Source organism: Nicotiana tabacum, chromosome 3 (assembly GCF_000715075.1).
Source record: "Nicotiana tabacum cultivar K326 chromosome 3, ASM71507v2, whole genome shotgun sequence".
Taxonomy (NCBI): domain Eukaryota; kingdom Viridiplantae; phylum Streptophyta; class Magnoliopsida; order Solanales; family Solanaceae; genus Nicotiana; species Nicotiana tabacum.
The window spans coordinates 2539147-2561092 of record NC_134082.1 but is presented as its reverse complement, the minus strand read 5'-3'; the positions used below and the strand labels follow the sequence as shown (position 1 = coordinate 2561092).

The following is a 21946-nucleotide window of genomic DNA, read 5'->3' as shown; positions in this document are numbered from 1 at the left end:
AATACTCATCCACTTCAACTACCACAACTAGCCACCCCACACCATCAACAACCATAGTCAGCATTGCCCATCATTATAAACTACCACCACCCACCACCATCTTCCTCAATCACAACTACACCACCACCCGCCATTTTTAACTATCACCATCCACCACTATCATCCTCAATTATAGCTGCACACCTACCAATCACCCACTATCGTTAGCTATCACCCCCAGCAACTACTATATTTAAAAAAAAACTATATATTTTATTGATAGAATATTAGATTAATTAGTATTTCATTTGAATTTTATGTTTATTAATTTTTAAATAAAGATAAATTTTATATATTTAGATGTTAAAAATCAAACAATCATAATCATTTAGTATTCAGATCTTAATACACATCTTAATATTCAGATGTGTATTCAGATTTAGATGTCTTAATCTTAATACACATCTTGACACTCAGACGTATATTCAGATTCAGTCGTCTTAATCTTTAAAAAATCTTTAAAAAAAGAAATGAGGCTAGACTAATGTAACGTCAAACAAATAGTATTTCCTGCAAATGGAACTATGACCAAGAAACTATGTTTTCCTCAATTATGCATAAAAACTACTTGTGCTTATAACTACATCGTCATTAAAATACCTTCAATACCTGTTCCTTGAAAAGAAAATAGAAACATCATCAAGTTCATGACATTTTAAATCAATTATATTGAACTAATAAATACCATGCAAGGTATTTTACAGGTACAATCAATTTTGATAGCAAAACTTTCCCTGAGTAAATGAAATGTCTCTCTTAACCAGTTTCTTTCTAAGAACCTTACACCTAAACATATCATGATCTAGGCACTTAATATCACAACAGAAAAAATCAAAACATGTTGAAACCAGATTTAAGAAAATAGCTTCAGGAGAATAGCATCTGGCTTTTATGTACATAGACCAGCCTATTGATTAGAGTCTGCAGCTTGGGCATTGATACTGGAACTATCACCTCCTCCGTTGGCTGGCACAGCGATACTTCCTTGATACACAGGAGGTGCAAACATTGGAGGGCCACCAGTAGAAGCAGGCATTCCTACACTTCCTGGAATTGCACCTGGTGGTGCGCCAGGCCGTTGCATATTATTGAATTGACCAGGCATAGGAGCACCGGGAGGGGCCAACATCTGAGGCATCGGTGGAGGTGCATAACCTGGAAAGATCAAACGAAGATCCTATAATTTGTAAAGGTCTATGATCGAATAACTGGGGGAAACTTCTCAAGGCAACACCAATATGCAAGCTTTCAGAAACTACAGCATGAGAGAGTCATGCGTGTATCTCTTTCTATTATTCATATGTTGCTCGAACTCTCCGAAAATGTTGCCTGGTGCGTGTCGGATCCTCCAAAAATAGTGTATTTTTGGAGGATCCGACACGGGTGCGGCATCATTTTGGAGAGTCCGTTTCATCATAATCATTCAAACAATCAGAATCTAAGCGGCTAGATAAACAATAATGTAGATGATATCATCTACAGGACATATACAAATACAAGTAAATCTGAGATAACCCAAAGGGAATTCAACTAAATTAATCAATTCTGCTCTTTAAAGGAAAATGTCAAAACGATCTAGTCGCTATTTCCTCCCAAAATAATGAAGCCGTTGGAGAACATGAGTTATCACATCATTCCTTGATAAAGGAGGAGGGTTAAGGTAGGTTAACAGCATGCCAAAAAATAGTCAAACTGTGATGAACCCTCTAAATATAAAGAGGATTCATATAGACGACCTCAACTAATTAAAGACTGAAATGTAGTTTATTGATATATCCCAGGCTGAACTCCAGAACTAGATTATCGAAATGCCCATGCTAGATGCAACAACATATTTTCGTTGATACTTTTTTGTTCATTTCGTGATGAATCATTTGCAGTTGTTCAAAACTAGTGATAACAGTCACAGAAAAAATTTGTATTCTTTGACCAAATAACTCCTTTACTCCCAATTAAGGAAACACCAAACATTATGGTGTAGCTTTAACAGAATAAACAATATCCTCAATCATTTAAACACCTTTTTTACAAGGTAAAATTTATTCAAAAATTTGATGGGTGAGAGAGGCTCGAACTTCCGACCGCAGGATAACTCAGAAGCTACAAGATTAACGCACTAGCCAACTGCGCCACCAAAACGATTTAAGCACTTGAGACAAGGCAGCCCTTGTTCCTAATTTGAGAAGACCCATTGCCAACTTAACCTTAATGCTAAACTGATTAGTAACGGCAATATGAATCCTCCATACATTTTCGCACTATTTGGGTGCAATTCATTCCAATAATAGTATATAGATACGTAATGCTATTGATTGAGTGAACCCACTTGATCAAAAGATGGTGCAGTTGATGGAGTTGAACCTACATCTTTTGGAAGAAACTAATGCCAAAATGTGCACATAAAAAATTTCCAAACCAGATAAGAAAGAACTACACTCCTTTTTGAAAAGCTAATAGTGTGACCACGAGGATTTCCCCCTTCCTGGGGGGGGGGGGGGGTTATTTATCGTAAAATCTTAAACCTACATATATATACAACATCAGTCTAGGAGTTAACCCCCCAAAAAAGTAAGCTTGAAAATCATCGCACAGTCAACAACCATATTTAGAGCTTGATGGAGTGCTTAATATAACACTATCTTCAAGAGGTAGATAAAAAAACAAGGTCCTGATAGAATTTTATAATCGTGCTGATACCTGGAACGCCAGGCATGGGCCTTGGAAGCACAGGAGGCCGCATACCAGGGACCCACTGGGAACCGGCTGGCATTTGAGGATTACCTCCCATGGGCATCTGAGGAGTCGGAAGAACAGGAAGACCGGGCCTTAGCTGGGGAAAAGGAAGGCCAACTGGTCTAAAGGCACCTAGATGTTCCTTGACTTTTTGGTCAATTAAACTCTGGTTCAATTGTGCCTCAAATTGTTGATAGTAAGTTCGAACATTTCCCTGACAGTATAATGATGTGAGACTTGTTATATGTGATAATTTGCCTAATCTCCAAGGAAAATAGAAATAATACCTTGTGTTTGTAGCCTGCATTATGCTGCTTTCTCACAGAAGGCTGGAAATAACAAGACAAAAGGTGGTGTTAAAAGTTGAAGGTACAGAACACATGTATCAATACACAATCTTGTTTCTGAAAAAACTCCAACGAAGAGTAGTAACACAAGAAACTAGCAATCAACATATACTTCTATAAAAATATTACATATAGGATAAGTTTGTGTCTCATTTGAACGCTCTCTGTTAAACTGTTTTTATTCCATAGTTTGGCTGCTTCCAAATATTTTCCTAAGAGATGCTTTTCACCAAATAGGAAAATCTTAACTCTTATTTCCTCAATCCACTTACCGCAATTTCATCAAAACCAACTACACCTAAATCCCAAATTCGAGTTGTTGTCGGCTATATGAATCATCACTGACCATGTCTCTCCATTTACCCTCATCTCAGGCCAATATTATGCACCAAAAAATAAAGACACCAAAAGAACTAGAAGTTCTCTATATTTTCTACCGGAACATAAATCTGTCGTGACTAAAGACTCCTAGAAAATATAGTTCTAGGACTTGAAGCAAATGTACTTACATGACTAAAACAAATATTGAACTAACTAATACTTATCACTTATATAAGATATTTTATTCCATTATCCCTATTTTCGCTAAGCCTACATGGACTCCAAAAGATTGCAAGTCTTTCTAGGCACTATTGTCTTTAATATTGAAATTTATTACCAAAAGATCACCTCCTTACTCCATCTCCAACATACTATTATGACCTTGGTACTAATCCAAACACCAAAGAACAATCTACAAAATCAAGCTTAACATGTTCCAAAAAAGAGTTCCCATGAATAACACTTTATGTCTTTACACACCCTTAAAGCAGAAAGAACAATAAAGATTACGCGATAGAACAAGCTGATGTTACATAGGGGCGGAGTCAGGTTCAAGCAAGGGGGTTCAATTGAATTTCATTAAAATTATACTATACCATAAGGAACATTCTAGTGTTGATAACCATGGATCAGAGCCAGCTTTCTCGCACCTCGACTAATTCCATGGGACACCTGCTACCTTCCACTAGCATAGATACCAGCCACCAGGTTACTCTATCCACCAAGGCTTGGACATATGGGAAGAAATCACATACTCCCTCCGTTTCAATTTATTCGACACACTCTCCTGATTATTTTGTTATAAAAAGAATGACAAATTTCTATTTTTGGAAATAATTTAACTTTAAACTTTTTATTTTACGTATTTACTCTTAATGAGAAGTTTTTATAGCAACACAAATGATAGGACCCCACAAACCTTTTACCCTTTAAGCTTTTAAGACCACAAGTTTCAAAAGTCCTTTTTCCCCTTAAACTCCCTCAAAGTCAAACTACAACAACAACTAAGCCTCAATCCAAAACAAGTTGGGTCAACGATATGAATCTTCATTTCTTTCTAAGCTTAACTCATATCATTCTCATTATCAAAATAAAATAAAAGTGCAAGTAAATATATATATATCTGTATTGATTCCAACGATTTGTAGGTCTTTCAAGACAACTTCTTTCCATGTGATTTTAGAACTACCCCATCCTCTTTTAATACTTTTTCCCACCATAGTTTCACACCTACGGAGCGGTGTATCTGTAGGTCGACATAGTACATAACCAAACCAACCCAAGCAACCTTCTCCGGTTATATCCTCAATGTGTGCTACTTGCACCTTCTCGCGAATATGGTCAATTTTAATCTTATGTAATCTTATATGGTCGCACATTCATCTTAACATTCACATCTCTGCTGCAACACTTAACTTGTGGATATGTTGAACTTTAGCAACCTAACATTCACTACCATACAACATTATTGCTCGTATAGCTATTCTATAGAACTTATCTTTCACCTTCGTAGGCATCCTTCAATCACATAACATCCGATAGCACTTTCCATTTCAACCATACGATTTTAATCCTATGGGCAACATCCTCATCTATCAAACTACGTCACATAAATTAAAACAGAGGGAGTACTATTTTTGCCTCGGCTTGGATTTTCTTTAGGCCGTAGATATTAATCTTTGGTGTGACACCCTGGATTTTTTTTTTTTTTTGAATCCCCTTATATGAATTCCTAGTTCTGTCCCTAATATTACGCATGATCTAAGAAAGCTCAATACAAAAAGGGTGACTCCATTTAGACCCCAATAAGCAAATCAAGAACACATCATGAGTTACAAACCTAACAAAAGAAACTTGTATTTCAACATAGTATTAAAAAAAATTCACCAAAGATCATTAGAATATGATTAAGGGTAACTTACAGAATCATGGGTCAAGTAAGTATCACAGTAGTCACAGTAATACCTGAGAATAAAAGGAGAGAGAAAAAGGGGCATCAAATTAAGGAAAATGGGGTGAAGAAATTATACAAAACAATCACATTTATTGACTTAAATTAAAAATACCGAGGCATTTTGTATACAAAAGAGTGAAAATCCTTTCAAGAAAAAGTGAGGTTCTTGAATAACTTCGCTCGGAACTGAGCCCTAAGACAGCTAAAGTTGGTTTACGGGTTATAAACTGGAAATATCAGGTTTGAGGTGAAATGACAAAAACATCCCTTGTGTTTGGGATATGTTTAAAATAGTCCCTGAATTATGCTCCACTTATAGCATGTTTGGCCAAGCTTATTTTTTTGTCAAAAGTACTTTTTTGCCAAAATTAAGTTGTTTGACCAAGCTTTTGGAAGAAAAAAATATTTTTGAGTAGAAGCAGAAGCAACTTTAGAAAAAAGTAATTTCTCTCCAAAAGTACCTTTTTAAATACGTTTTTCAGAAAAATACACATAGAAACACTTTTTAAAAGTTTGGCCAAACGCTAATTGTTGCTCAAAATTACTTTTCAAATTAATTAGTCAAACGCAAACTACTTCTCACCCAAAGTATTTTTTGAAAAGCGTTCTTTTCAAAATAAGCATATTTTAGAAGCTTGGTCAAACATCTTATTATAGGTGTTCACGGGAAATCGACGAACCCAACCCGAAAATCGAATTAAAAAAAACTGACATCTTTTAGTTTTGATTTGGTTTTTAATTTTAAAAACCGACATAATTTGATTTGATTTTGATTTTAAGTAAAAAACAATAGAAAAAATCGAACCAAACCGACTTAATTAGTCTGCTTTCATCTTAGAAAAATCGACTTAAACCAAACCGTAAACACCCTTACTTTTAAGCAATTTTGGTCCAATTGTACTGAAAATACTTTGGATCTTCAATAAATATTTAACAAACTCTGGCTATTTAGATTTAATGAAAACTTTAGAAAAAGAAGATTTAACTATATTCATAAATTGATTACACATGTATAGTAGGCATAAAATGATAAATAAAATCCTTATTATTTGTTAGATGCTTGATCTATTGTATCCATGTTTGGTATAATGTATAAATTTAAAATATGTATATTCGATAAATTGTCCTATACCACTTTTATGATGTTTTTTATTCATCCATTTTCTAAACGTTAATTACATGGCCTAGCTAGGTAATCGCACCTCTACAATTAGCGGCGGAGCCAATGACACTTCTTAGTTAGAAAATTACACTGTATTATTGGATAATTTTTTTGTTTTATGTATATTTACTATACGTCGACTCTCCTTGATTTTTTAATGTGTTAATTTTTTATATCTTGACACTCCTTAGTGAAAATTCTGGCTCCACTCCTGTCTACAATATTATATATAATATTGAGGTTTTGAGCCACATCTAGGAATCGGTTGGAAAGACATTTTGAAGAAAATTGTCCTTAAAGTCATTAGACTAAGATTTTGTGGTAAGTTGCACTTAACTAAGTAATTAATCAAGTGATGAAAAATCTTGGAGATCATGATTCAAATTCTAGTAGAGATAAAATCGCACTAGAATATTCAAATTCCCTATATGCATAACCATTGCATTCCTTCTAGATAAATCAATTTTTTAAAGCTTTCTTTAGTCATTCTTAAATTATCAACTCGGAAATTGTTGGAAAAATATTAAAATAGTAACACTCAGAAGAACAAATAATCAACAATATTTAAAACACGCTATTAACAATAAAAGATATAATAAGAGTTTTCACAAAGAATAGGTGTATCTTATAAATAATGGGTAGCATCTTTTCACAAATTATCTTATTCAAAAGGTACTCTAAATTTTGAATCACAAAAATGAGGAGTATAATAGACACCTCAAGCGGCATAAAAAAAGGATATATAAGTAGGGATACACCACTATATATTGATGATTACATAATCTCAATCGCTCCATTCACAAAGATCTACTGTGAAGTCACGCCGCCGCCAGGGTTGATTGAGTTAGTTGGGTGAGTGGTTTCTCACATGGGAGATCTGAGATCGATTTCCCTCACCAGTAGTCTCCCCAGTCAGAGCTAGTCGTACCGAGATTGCTAGTGTCATTTATATCTTCTGTGTGATTTGCGAGCTATTGCATATTGAGCAGGTTGCTTGTGCGAACCTAAAGGTAGAGACTGAATCATTCCCAACTCCAAGAGTGAGAACTTCAAGTAAATATTGATTTTCTTCATCTTCATGAACATAAACCAACTCGAAGTCAATAGCGCGTAGGACTACAACGCTATATGGCTCAAAAAACTCACATTACACTTAAGGGGTATGGAGGCCACTAACATTTACATGTTCTACTAGATTTGATTGGTTATGCTTTTTACATGATTAGTTAACTAATATTTATGTCACGATCCAGTTTTTTCCATCCTCGAGAGTCGTTATGGCGCCTACTAGTAAAAGCTAGGCAAGCTAACCAACTAAATTATTTACCGTGTTTCCACTTTAAATCCGTTAACAACTAAGAATCAACAATTAATAAACAACATAATTTAATAAGCGGAAGACTAAATTTCAAGTTTTAATAATTTAAGAAAGATGTCAATACCAATCCATACAAGAACTACCCAAGACTGGTGTCACAATTTCACAGACTGTCTAGGAATACCACAAATAAAAGTCTGAAAGATTTATTACAATATTGTCTCTGAAATATGAGAAGAAACAGACTAAAAGGATAGGAGAAGACGCCAAGGCCTGCGGACGCCTGCAGAATTACCTCAGCATCTTCGACTGGACTGAAGGCAACCACCCAAACTAAGGTCTGAATGTTGCTGCTTCGGGATCTGCACACAGTGCAGAGTGTGGTATTAGCACAACTGACCCCATTGTGAGCACGTGATTTTTTCCCTATGTATGAATAATTCCCAAAATTCCAACAAAATAATTTTTCTTTATTTTTATAATTCTTGTGAATTTTGGTGTCATTTTGTTTCAATTATCGGCATCTTATTTGTGCATGTTAATTCATATAAAACACAAGGAGTATGCATTTGCATTTAGGTTTGAATTTTTATATTTAGTATCAATTAAGGGATAATTTGTTTAGAACAAAGCATGAAAATCACAAAAATAGTTCACTTTTGCATTTTAATGATTTTATTGTGAATTTGTCATGAAATAGTTTTTGAACAATTTTAGGAATTAATTAGTCTTTGTTTTGAAAAATTAGGATTTCATGTTAGTTTTAATCTTTATAAAAATTATAAAAAATTATTATAAAAATTGTAAAAGCAAGAAAAGAAAATAAAAAGAAAAGAAGAGTAGAAAAGTGGTCTTATTAAAAACCAAAATTTGGGCCAAATGCATGGGAACTTCTCAGGCCCAAACGCCTCAAAATCATTGAAATTCAGTCCAGCCCAAGTCCCTACCCGGTCTGCCCCCCTTGCTAAACGAAACGGTGTCGTTTCGGGGCCTATGAATCAGGACCGTTGGATCTCATCAATCCAACGGTCCGGAACTAACGAGGTTCTTAATATAAAAGGGTCCGAACCTTCCCCCCTACCCCCATTTGCATCGTCTTCCTTACCCCACCCTTCCGCTCAACAAACCCTAGCCCGCGCCGCCATCAAACCCCTCGCCGGCGGTGAACACAAACTACGCCGTTCACTCCGAGGTTAACACCACAGATCCCCCTCACTCTCCTCTTTCCATTACACCCACTGGTGTACCTCGAACAAGGCCGGAACTCATCGAATCTTGGTTTGAAGTTTTCCGAGCAAGTGACAAGTTCATCCAAATTAGTCCAAAATCACACCCCACAACCCCCGGCCCTTCCTCAACACTAATCCATGGCTATTTTCTTTCAAATCACTGTGAAACGGCCCGAATCTTAGATCTAAGAATTTCGGGCCAAACCCTAAAACCAAATCCTTTTGATTTCGAACCGTAGTATTCTTAACCATGTGTTCTCTTGTAAGAACACATGGTTAGGGATGTTACGCGTCAAAAATCTGAAAGGATTCATATGTTTCTGACTGGCCGGAGTCCCTTATGCCTTTGTGACTTTTTTTTACTGCTTCTTTTTACTCGCATGTTTGAAGTGTTATTTACAGTTGTTGTTTCGTTAATTGTTCTGTTAATTTTATGGTTTAATTGTATTAGTTTAAGTTCTGTTAATTACTGATTGATTCTGAGTTTAATATTTGGTTGAATGATTGGAAGTTCATGGTTTAAGAATTAGTTTAAAGTTCACTTAATATTAATCAGGGTAGCTTAAGCTCAGTTTAATTTCATTTAGCCTGTTTGAGTTGGTATAATTGAACATAATTGGTTTTGGTCAGTCTGATTAGTTAGTTTCTGAATACTAATTAATTAATTTCAGTTAGTTTTAGATTTAAATTAGGGTATTGGTTATAGCTGTTAAGGATGAGGGTAAGTTCAGTAACTTTGAGGGGTTTTTAGGGGTAATCTGGGTATGGAAAAGGGTAGTTCTGATGAGAATAGTAATATCAAGACATAGGGAAGGGCAGTATAGGTATTGTATGGGTAGAGGAATACCCTAGGGCCTTCTAAAATGGGGTACAAGTATAGATTTTAATAAATGTAAGGCATTTACTTGTTTAGCAAGTTAGGAATAGAGGGACCAAACTGAAAATAGGGAGGGGATGATTGGAAAATCAGAACCTGATCTATTCTCTTTGGGGTTGCCTATAAAAGGGCATGAAATGCCTTGAAAAAGGGGCTTTCTCTCTTCTTCTGCCTTCAGCCCTAAGTTTCAATTTGAGCTTTCATTCCTGCTTTTAATTTCAGTTAGCATTTCAATTCTAAGATTATTCAGAAAACAAAAACATCAAAAAATGGAGAAATCTGAAACAACTTCACAGTTTCATCACTAGTCTTGGATTTCAATTTTGGGTTTTGGGTTTAGCCCTCTTATAGAGGTGCTTAGGTGCAGCTGTAAGGGTCAGGGGTATATTTGAAGCATGTTAAACTGATCTGTGGGAGTCTGCTTATATATCTGGTTTTCAAAGCAATCTGCCTGTATTTCTGTGGTATAACATTGCTGAGTTTGTTGCTGTTGCTGTTGAAAGTAGCTGATTCCTCTCCCTTTTCTCTATTTTCATTTCAATTTCCAGGTACTGGTTCTGTAACTCTCAAGTTTATGGAATTGAAGTAAACATGTTGTTTGAAGTTGATCTCTGAATTTTTTTTATGTTGTTTTTGTCTAATTTAATGTATGAAACAATTAGCTTACCCATGTCATTTAGGTACTGTACTAGTCTTGGTTTGTATGAATTGGACTGATAAACTGTCGAGTATGAGTTAGTTCATTTCGATTAGTAAGTAGATATTTGGGTATTTAGATTCATGTATGTAATCCAGGTTGTGGACTGTTTAAATTGTGCATTTCATGTTTATGCAATTGTCATTTTCAATTTGTTTAAGTTCCATAGTATGCTGAAGTTAAATCTGCAAAGTTGTAGTTGATTTGGAGTTCCATACGCATGACTGCTTTTAAGTTTGGTCTAGTATGAATTGCATAGTTAACAGCTTCATATTGGGCCAGTTTTGGGCCTGGCGTATTAACAATTGGCCCAGACTTTGGCTAAGGTGATAATTGAATTAGGGCCTAGGTGCATCAAGGTTTAAGAATTAGATAAATCAAAAGGTGCCCAAGGATTCGATCCCTGGGCTGTACAACTGCAAGCCAAAATTTGGGCCTGCTTTATACCTAACGCCTAGCGCTCTAAGGGCCTGTGCCTGCAGCATGTGCAATGGCAGGAGCTGGGCCTTATGGGTTCAGAGCCCATTTGCTCGGCATTTCTACCCGGATGTTCAAATTCGAATTCAACAAAGTACTGCTTTAATCAATTAGAATCCTTAAGCGCTTAGTAGCATAATTATCTCACCGTTTAGATTTGGAAAGGTTGTTTAGTGAATTTCGCCACCTTCCCCAAAACAACAATACGTTAGAATCTGTAAGCGCGACTTACTTAAAGTACCTTCTTAAACTCGGGTGCGCATTGATGCGACACAAATCCAAATCTCGACAAAGTCAAAATGTGTTGACAATCACGGGTGCATTGATTGTGACGTGTTTCAAAACATGTTTTCATGACGTCGTAATTCCTAAAAATAAATAAGGATAGAAAAGAGGTCCACAAATTGAGACGAGCCTCACCACACAAATAAATAAATGTGGGGCCCTCAATAAATAATTATCAAAATAATTAGTATTTGGGATGGCCACTTAGCAAACTTCATGGTTTTTCCCCAAAATAATACTATGTTAGCTTCTTAGGCACGATTTAATTAAATTACTTTCTTAAATTCGGGTGCGCATTGATGCGACCCAAATCCAAATCTCGATGAAGTCGAAATGTATCAACAACCACGGGCGCATTGATTGCGACGGGGTTCAAAATGCGTTTTCACGACATCGTAATTCTTATAAAATAAATAATGATAAAAGCGGTTTACAAATAAAAGGCACATAAGCTAGTGTGAATTAAAATCAGATAAAATCAGATATAACAGTTAAGCGACCGTGCTAGAACCACGGAACCCGGGAATGCCTAACACCTTCTCCCGGGTTAACAGAATTCCTTACTTGGATTTCTGGTATGCGGACTGTTAACAGAGTCATAAATTTCCTCGGTTCGGGATTCAACCGGTGACTTGGGACACCATTAATCTCTCAAGTGGCGACTCTGAATAATTAATAATTAAATCCCATTCCGATTGTCCTTTAAATGGAAAAACTCCTTTACACCCTTTGCGGGGTATAGGTAGTGAAAAGGAGGTGTGACAGCTCTGGCGACTCTGGTGGGGACCGAACCCAGAATCTCTGGTTCAGGGTTCAGAATTCAAGCTTAGAAAAATTGTTGTATTTAATTATATCTCATTTTCATACATACTTTGTGCTGAATGTGCTAAATGTTACCGCTTTGATATTATCTGAACTGTATATAAACTGTGCCGACACCCTTCTCTCTTCACCTCCGAGGATGTGCTTACTGGTTGAGACTCCCTATTCTGTTAGTGTCATACCTTGAAATAAGAAAGAGGCCGGACAAGTTACGAAGCCGGATGGCCTTTTGGTTCCCGGTAAGTTGCCCCCTCCTCGATTCGAGTTGTCCGCTCGGGTACACAGTCTAGAACACTGACCCAGGTTTTGAACGTAGAATAACATGACTTTATGCCGGATCCCTAGTAGGAACGCTTATTTGCATCACGTTGCATTTTGACTTAGGGGACGCAACACAGGGGTTGGGTCCGTCTAGGACTAGCAACCTGAAATGAAAAGACCATCCTGATGCATTCTCTTGTGCTGTGCATTTATTTGCTCCGAACCTGCATGTTGACCGGTTTCTGAATCTCGGGTATTGGAAAATTGGAAAAAAAGGAGAGAATGAAATAAATAGCAGTTGGAGAGTTAATTGATTATTTTAGAAATAAGAAATCAATAACCAATTACGGGCGAAACTATGCCGAAATTTTCAAAAAAAGGGGAATTATTTATAGAAAAAAGAGTCTTTATTTTGGAAAGCATCAGTTGTTTCATTATTTTGTTGAGAAATAATAAAAATGAGAGTCCGTTTTTTTTAACTGGGAAATAAGTTGTTTTAGTTGTTGAAAAAAAAAAGTTTGTTTTTAATAGTTGTTATTCGCTTATGCTAAAAACAAAGATGGAAAAGAGTCATATTTAAAATAGTTCGGTTAATTTGCCCGAACTACGCCTGGTTTAATTCTCACAGGGCGTGAGATACGTAGGCAACCCTCGTCGGGTCCAACTTTCCCTTTTTCAAAAAATAACCGGAACGTATCAAAATTATTTTTATTATTTTATCTTGAAATAAAAAATAAAAATAAAAGAGCTAAGTAGAGCCGTCTAGTCATAAATAACCTTAAAATCTTTTCCCAAAGCGCTGAAAGGCCATGTTTGAAAGTCAAGTTCTTCGCTTGACAATATATAGGTAATTTTGAGTCGCAAATATAGACAGCTTATTTTTTGTGTCAAAACAAGAGTTTTCCTTTGCTTAAAATGCTTTAATAAATGTGCAGGATGAGCACGATGGTGAATGAGCCTTTTTCAATAATGACCAAAATCCCTTTTGAGCTGCAATTATGGTGGAATGATTTAGGCAAAGAGGGGCAAGACGAAGTGAGGAAATATTTGAAAGACCTTCCGAATTTATTAAACATTCAGCCTCGGGGGGATATTATCAGGGCATTGGTCGCCCATTGGGATTCGGCACATAATGTATTTCATTTTTCTGACTTTGAACTCACCCCAACACTGGAAGAAATAGCGGGGTACATTGGAAGTGATCAAGCTCCATTGCGATTCAAATACTTGATTGCTCCTAGGGCCATTACCATACACCGATTCTTGGATTCCTTGAAAATACCCCGAACAGTTCACCATCCAGATTTTGCAAAGGGTTTCTGCAGTTTCCGCTTCATGTATGATAGATATGGCCATGCGGGCGGGTTCAATAATCCAGACTTTAAGCTTTGCAGCAGAAATAGCCGACAAAAATGGGAGGAACACAGATGATTGGCATTTATGATAGCTTTTTTAGGCCTCGTAATATTCCCAAGGAAAGATGGTAATATTGATTTGAAAGTAGTGGGTGTCGTCAATACTTTGCAAACCATGGGGAAAAGCACTTTAGCACCTATGATTGTGGCTGATATCTTCAGAGCCCTCACTGCGTGCAAAGCTGGGGGCAAATTTTTTGAGGGATGTAACTTGTTGTTACAAATGTGGATGACTGAGCATTTGTGCCCTCGCTCTCAGTTATGGAGTTATGGTTCGGTTGAGCAGACTTGTATAGGTGAATTTTACACAAGAATCAAAGGGGTTAGTCTACCTGAAGGAGTCGCGGCCTGGACATTATTATTTCAGAACCTCAATGCCAGCCAGATACAGTGGGTGTTTGGATGGTTGCCTGTCGAAGAAGTCGTATATATGCCAGCAGCCCGCCCACATTTTCTGTTGATGGGACTCAAAAGTATTCAGCCCTATGTGCCATATCGGGTTCTGAGGCAACTCGGTAGATATCAAGTAGTACTGAGAGACGAAGATTTGAGTACCCAAGTGGTCGAAATCAGTCCTGACGGTCGATTCCCCGAGGAAGAAGTTCGCCAAATTTGGAGCGAGTGTCAACATTTGATGGCAAACACTTGCGTATTAGATAGGGTCAAAGGGGAAGTTGCCCCAGGGTATTACGAGTGGTTCAAAGGCGACGTGGCATGTGGGAGACCGGCTAAAAGACCTCACCTTGAAGATTTCGCCAAGTCATCCCAAGAGCAGTGGGACTGGTTAGCAAAGGAAGAAAGCTTTCGAGTTGAGATTGGTAAACTAAAGCAACAAGTTGAATGTTTAAAATTTGAAAACAGTGTACAGGTTGCCGCGGATCAAGGAGAAAAGAATAGACTAGACCAAGAAAATGAAGCACTTAGGGACCAAATCCGATAGTTGAAGATAACCATCGATAAGCAACCGAGGAGCCGATCCGATGAACAATTGGTAAAAAGATTGGAAAGCGAAGTCAGAGAATGGCGGGATGAGTTAGAAAAATCTGAAAATGTCATGGCAGAACTAAAAGCACAGTGGGCGACAAGAACCGAAGAGCGTCGCCAATACTTGAATCAGTTGAAAAGGGACCATGAGAAAATTGTTGCCAATTTAAAGAGAAAAGTGGTTGCCCTTGAGGGTAAAACGGTTAGGCAGGCTAGAGATTTTGAAACTAAAAGCGGACATTGTTACAACTTGTTGGCCCAAATGGAGGCAGAAGTACAGCAGCTGCAAGACCAGTATTTGCAAGACTCCCGAGCTTTAAAGACGTGCAGCGATCAGATAAGACGTTTGCTCATAGAAAAGAAGCAAACAAAAGACAGGATTAGAGCCATTGCTCATGCTATTGTCAGGAGATGCCGGGTTTGTGAAGACATGACCTGTACTACTTTTATCTCAGCAGTGATGATCTATGTGAAGCAAACCATGAATGAGTTAGAGCAGCTTGAAAGGGATTTGGATCCTAGACCCGCGGCGAGGCCGAACGATGCCCCGCGGACACCTAAGTTTGAAGCACTAGAATATGCATAGTCCGTGTCTGTAAGTTTCTACCATTTCGAGTCAGTCTTTTGTACATCCGTTATCTTTTTGGTTTGCTTTCAGGTTGCGTTTGTTAGTTTCTTTCCAAAACAAAAGATGTCGAGTTTGTAAGAGTTTGTTTTTTTAATGAAAGTTGAGCATTTTATTTCCACCTTTATTTTTGCATTTATCTTCACGAACTACGCTTGGTCTGATTCGTGCAGGGTCACGATACGTAGGCAATCTCCATAGGATTCGACCATAATAGTAAGAAAAATAGAAGGAAGAAAAGGAAAATAGAAGGAAAACCGAGAAAGAGAGAAAGAAAGAAAAGAGCGGAAAAACAGAGAAAGAAAGAAAAGCACAGAGAGGGATAAGGTGAAAGAATGGTAAAAAGAAACAAGGAACGAAATGCCGGGATGACGCATGCAATCGAGCAAACGCATAATAGAAATGAATAACTGTATAAGTGCATTCATGCCAACGTGCGGTTATTAAAATCTGATAAGACCTAATCGCTAACAAAGTGGTTGTCTAAATGTGTGAGTCCAGGCAGGTGGTTAGTTGATTGGCAATTCTGGCAACTCACCCATACAACACCCGGTCGAAAGATCAAGTAAAAATGACAGGGCAGGATTCGGAAATCAGCATCGTAGACCCTTCGAATGAGGTTGAGGTAACCGATGTGGGTGCTATGAAAAAAGAGATGAGGAAATTAAAAGCACAAATGGCTGAAATGCATCGGGCATGGTCGCAGGGACATCCGGCACCACTATATCCTACTAACCCATCTTACATCCCACCCCTGGCTCAAGCTCAGGAGCCTACCACCCCCCACGCGTCTTCAGCTTTCCCTTATCAGGCCCAGGGTTATGGTACCATATCATATGCTCCCCCAGCTCCACCCTCTAAACAGAACCCTCCACCACCCATGGTTCCCATCTTTGTGGCACCTCCCCCAGCTCCACTACATAGATCATCCAGTGAGCCGCTATTCCAAGCTCACGACACCCAATATTACCCTCCCGAACCCACTTTCAAAGCACTTGAGCCATATACCTATTCTCCTCATTTCGAAATCCCGGGAGAAGTTGAGAAACCGGTTAAGAATGCAGAACAAGAGGAAGTGATTCGTAAAGTCAAAAGCCTGGAGCAATCCTTCAAGAACATGCATGGTTTAGGTAACCAAGTTAGCGTCGCATACAAAGATTTGTGCCCTTTTCCTGATGTCCAGTTGCCTGTGGGGTTTTAAATGCCGAAGTTTGACTTATATGAGGGGCACGGTGACCCAGTAGCCCATTTGCGTGGTTTCTGTAGCAAAATGAGAGGTGCTGGGGGAAAGGATAAATTGTTGATAGCATATTTCGGTCAAAGCCTGAGCGGGTCAGCGCTAGAATGGTACACGAGGCAAGACCCCGGCCGATGGTATACATGGGATGATTTGGCACAAGCATTCATTGGCCATTTTCAATATAACCTCGAGATAGTCCCCGATCGTTTGTCATTGTTGAAACTGGAAAAGAAACCTGGGGAAAGTTTTAGAGAGTTTGGTTTCCGATGGAGGGAACAAGCTGCAAGGGTTGATCCTCCCATGAGGGAGAGTGAGATGGTAGATTACTTCTTGCAAACATTGGAACCTACCTATTTTGGTCATCTAGTAACATCTGTCGAAAAGTCGTTTAATGAAGTGGTAAAGATGGGAGCCATGATTGAAGAAGGATTGAAATCTAACAAGATATTGAGCTACTCAGCGTTGAAAGCAACCACCCAGGCCATCCAAAGCGGTACTGGTGGTGTGCTTGGGAAGAAGAAGAAAGAAGAAGTTGCTGCAGTTGAAGCTAGTGCTTGGTCCAGGCCCAATAACCCTCCACTCTACTACAACCAACCCAGACCCCACCACCCAAACTACCAATATACCCCATATGGCCCACCGCAACACTATTATCCACCACCAGAACCACACTTTTCTATCCACCACGCCCAGACCTACACTCAACCCCCAGTGCACTCGCAATGGCGTACACCAAGTCCCCAAAATACACAGCCACACCCACAAAACACCTATCCACCTCCCAGGGCTAACAGACCAGGAACCAACTTCCGCCCGAACCAAGCTTTTAGAAGTGAGAAGGCCCCAAACAGAAAAACATTTACTCCGCTGGGAGAATCTTACACTGCTCTCTTCCACAGATTGAAACAGTTGGGAATGCTAACCCCAGTTGAATCCAAAGCACCAAACCCTCTTCCCAAAAACCTGGACCACTCTGTTAGCTGCAAGTATTGCTCAGGGATACCGGGGCATGATACTGAAAAATGCTGGAAGTTGAAAAACGCGATACAAGAGCTCATTGATAATCGCTGTATTGAAGTACAGGCTCCAGAAGCCCCGAACATCAATCAAAATCCGTTATCAGCGCATTACGAGGCCAACATGATCGAACTGATACATAAGGGGGCAGAGCTTAAGAAACCGTCGTAGGTGGTTATGGTGATTCGTTCTACGGAAGCCAAAGAAGAGACAGTGAGTGCAAGGCCAGTGGTACAGTTAAAAGCAATAAAAGACAAGCCAGTGGTGGTAATGGGAAAGGGACCATTTGCGGTTGCAAAAAAGCCTGAGCCAGTCAAGTTAATGGTACCAGGGTCATCATCTGCACCCGTGGTGGTGGTGAAAGGAGCTTATATAGAACCGGTTGTCATAAAACCGGTAGTCTAGTTACCCATGGTTGATAGCAAAGCCGTACAGTGGAGATATGACAAGGTAGTGGTGACATACAAAGGAAAGGAAATTGAGGAAGAGAGTTGTGAAGCACAAGGACTAACCCAGTCGGGACGTTTTTTCGCTCCCGAAGAGTTAAGAAAGGCTAAGGGCGCTAAAGACAATCCAGTGCCAGTCAAAAAAGCTGTGACGGAAGAAGAGGCAGAAGAGTTTCTGAAGAAGATGAAAGTACAAGATTATTCCATTGTTGAACAACTGAGAAAAACACCGGCTCAAATCTCGTTGTTGTCATTACTGATTCACTCTGATGAGCATTGCCGAGCTTTGATGAAGATATTGAATGAGGCTCATGTGCCCGACAAAATTTCAGTGAACCATCTAGAGATAATTTCCAACAAGATCTTTGAAGTGAACAGGGTAGCATTTTCTGATGATGAATTGCCTATGGAAGGCACAGAACATAACAAGGCTCTCTATTTGACAGTCAAATATGAAGGATCAGTGGTTACTCGGGCATTAATCGATAACGGGTCGAGCGCTAATATTTGCACGTTATCCACATTGAACAAGTTATAGATCGATGAGGATAGAATCTGAAAAAATAGCATTTGTGTTCGAGGGTTCAACGGAGGGGGAACAAACATAGTAGGGGATATTGTACTCGAATTGACTATTGGCCCAGTCGAGTTCACGATGGAATTTCAGGTGTTGGATGCTGCAGTATTCTATAATCTTTTGCTGGGTCGACCATGGATTCATGCGGCCAAAGCCGTGCCCTCCACGCTGCACCAAATGGTCAAATTCGAGTGGGACAGACAAGAAATTGTGTTACATGGGGAAGATCCCACATGCGCCATGAATGATGCCATTGTACCCTTTATAGAGACTGAAGATGATAGGGGACCATGGGTTTATCAGGTCTTTGACACGGTTCCGGTGAGCAGAGTGCCCGGGTAAAAGCATGCCATGTCCCAGGGTGCCAGCTGCGACCGTCATGGTAGTGTCAGAAATGCTGAATAACGGGTTCGTGCCCGGGAAAGGTTTGGGGGTTGAACTTCAGGGCATTACTCAACCTGTGTCTTTGCCCAAAAATCTGGACACCTTCGGGTTAGGGTTCAAACCAATAGCGGCAGATGTCAGAAGGGCCCGTAAATTGAAGAAGAAAGCTTGGGTGCTGCCTAAACCAATTCCTCGATTGTCCAGGTCATTCTCAGGTCGGGTATCAAGAAACAGTCATTGGCAAAGATGTCAGGTTCGTTAATTGGGGCAGAGGGGAATTTGGATAAGGTGTTTGAGAAAGTATTTGCTGAAGTAAACATGGTTGAGGCCGAGGAAGGGTCAAGCAGAGCAGACATACAGTACATCGGACCACATGCTAACATCAACAATTGGAAAGCTACTCCTCTTCCAGTTCGGAGGGAGTCATGGTAGTGGGTTTTGTTTTCCTTTTTGTCACCTGGATTATTCCAGGGTTTGTAATCCAGTTGCTATGTTCCGTCCGTTTGGATGAGTTAAAACCTTGTTGTCTTTACATTTAATGAAATGCAATTTTCTTCGTCCCTAATTCTCTTTCCATTTTCTTTTCTTTTCTTTCTTTGTACAGTTCTTTTTATGATGATATCAATGATATGACATGCATGAGGAACCTTCGGCCCAGTTTTAAAAGCCAATCTAGCTCAGAAGTAGTAATACAAGAGATCGAGTGTGATGATGGGGTGGATTGTAACGATGATGAAGCTTATGAGGAAATTAGTAAAGAATTAAGTCATTTTGAAGAAAAACCCAAACCTAACCTAAATGACACAGAAGCGGTTAATCTAGGGGACCAAGACAATGTGCGGGAAACTAAAGTAAGTGTTCATCTGGAGCCACAACTCAAGGAGGAGATAATTAAAGTATTGCATGAGTACAAAGATGTTTTTGCATGGTCATATGATGATATGCCAGGTCTAAGCACCGATTTGGTGGTTCATAAATTACCCACTGATCCGGCACTCCTTCCTATCAAGCAGAAGTTGAGAAAGATCAAAACGGACATAAGTGTGAAGATCAAAGAAGAGATTACCAAGCAGTTTGAGGCAAAGGTCATTCAGGTTACATGGTACCCCACTTGGTTAGCTAATGTAGTGCTTGTGCCGAAGAAAGATGGCAAAACCAGGGTGTGCGTCGATTATCGAGACCTTAACAAGGCAAGCCCAAAAGATAATTTCCCATTGCCCAACATCCATATACTGATCGACAATTGTGCCAAACATGATATTGGTTCTTTTGTGGATTGTTATGCGGGTTATCATCAGATTCTAATGGACAAGGAGGATGTAGAAAAGACGGCATTCATCACGCCGTGGGGAACATATTGTTATCGGGTCATGTCGTTTGGTTTGAAAAATGCTGGGGCAACTTATATGAGGGCCATGACAACCATCTTCCATGATATAATACATAAAGAAATCGAGGTATACGTGGATGATGTGATCGTGAAGTCTAGACAACAATCCGACCATGTCAGAGATTTGAGAAAGTTCTTTCAAAGGCTTCGCAGGTACAATCTGAAGCTCAATCCTGCAAAGTGTGCTTTCGGGGTGCCATCCGGGAAGTTGTTGGGGTTTATAGTCAGCCGGCGGGGTATTGAATTAGACCCGTCAAAGATCAAAGCTATTCAGGAGTTGCCACCTCCAAGAAACAAAACCGAGGTGATGAGTTTGTTGGGAAGATTGAACTATATCAGCAGGTTTATTGCTCAGCTCACGGCGACATGTGAACCAATTTTCAAGTTGTTGAAGAAAGATGTCGCGGTCAATTGGACTGATGAATGTCAAGAGGCTTTTGATAAGATAAAGGGGTATTTGTCAAACCCACCCGTGTTGGTTCCGCCAGAACCAGGGAGGCCTTTGATATTATATCTGACAGTTGTGGACAGTTCATTCGGCTGTGTACTGGGGCAGCACGATGTTACAGGCAGAAAGGAGCAGGCTATCTATTATCTCAGCAAGAAGTTCACATCTTACGAGGTTAAGTATACTCATCTGGAAAGGACATGTTGTGCCCTAACTTGGGTGGCACAGAAGTTGAAATATTATTTGTCATCTTACACTACTTACCTTATATCTCGCTTGGACCCGTTGAAGTATATTTTTCAGAAACCCATGCCCACAGGAAGGCTTGCAAAGTGGCAGATCTTGCTTACAGAATTTGACATTATATACGTGATGCGGACTGCCATGAAAGCACAGGCATTAGCCGATCATTTGGCTGAGAACCCCGTCGATGAAGATTATAAGCCTTTAAAAACCTATTTCCCTGATGAAGAGGTGATGCACATTGATGAATTGGAACAAGCAGAAAAGTCGGGATGGAAATTTTTCTTTGATGGGGCTGCAAATATGAAAGGTGTGGGAATAGGAGCAGTACTTATTTCGGAAACAGGTCAGCATTACCCTCTTACAGCTCAGCTTCGTTTCTACTGTACAAACAACATGGCAGAATATGAGGCATGTATATTGAGATTGAGATTAGCTGTGGATATGGGTGTACGGGAAATCTTGGTCATGGGTGACTCGGACTTACTGGTACACCAGATTCAAGGAGAATGGGAAATACGGGATTTGAAGCTTATACCGTATCGGCAGTGTCTGCATGAGCTTTGCCAGCGTTTTCAGGCCATAGAATTCAGGCACATTCCAAGGATTCATAATGAGGTTGCTGACGCTTTGGCGACTTTGGCATCAATGTTGC

The 21946-nt window shown here is 39.2% G+C and overlaps 1 protein-coding gene across 1 annotated transcript; it reads right to left on the bottom strand.

Annotated features, from left to right (window-relative positions):
• Positions 1–683: 683 nt before the first annotated feature.
• Positions 684–5636, bottom strand: LOC142179358 (U1 small nuclear ribonucleoprotein C-like). Its single transcript, XM_075249074.1, has 5 exons — positions 5507–5636; positions 5363–5405; positions 3060–3101; positions 2737–2986; positions 684–1194 (listed from the first exon to the last, which is right to left on the bottom strand). Exons 1-5 carry the CDS (start codon positions 5512–5514, stop codon positions 947–949), a joined length of 591 nt encoding a protein of 196 aa, XP_075105175.1. The 5' UTR covers positions 5515–5636; the 3' UTR covers positions 684–946.
• Positions 5637–21946: the final 16310 nt, after the last annotated feature.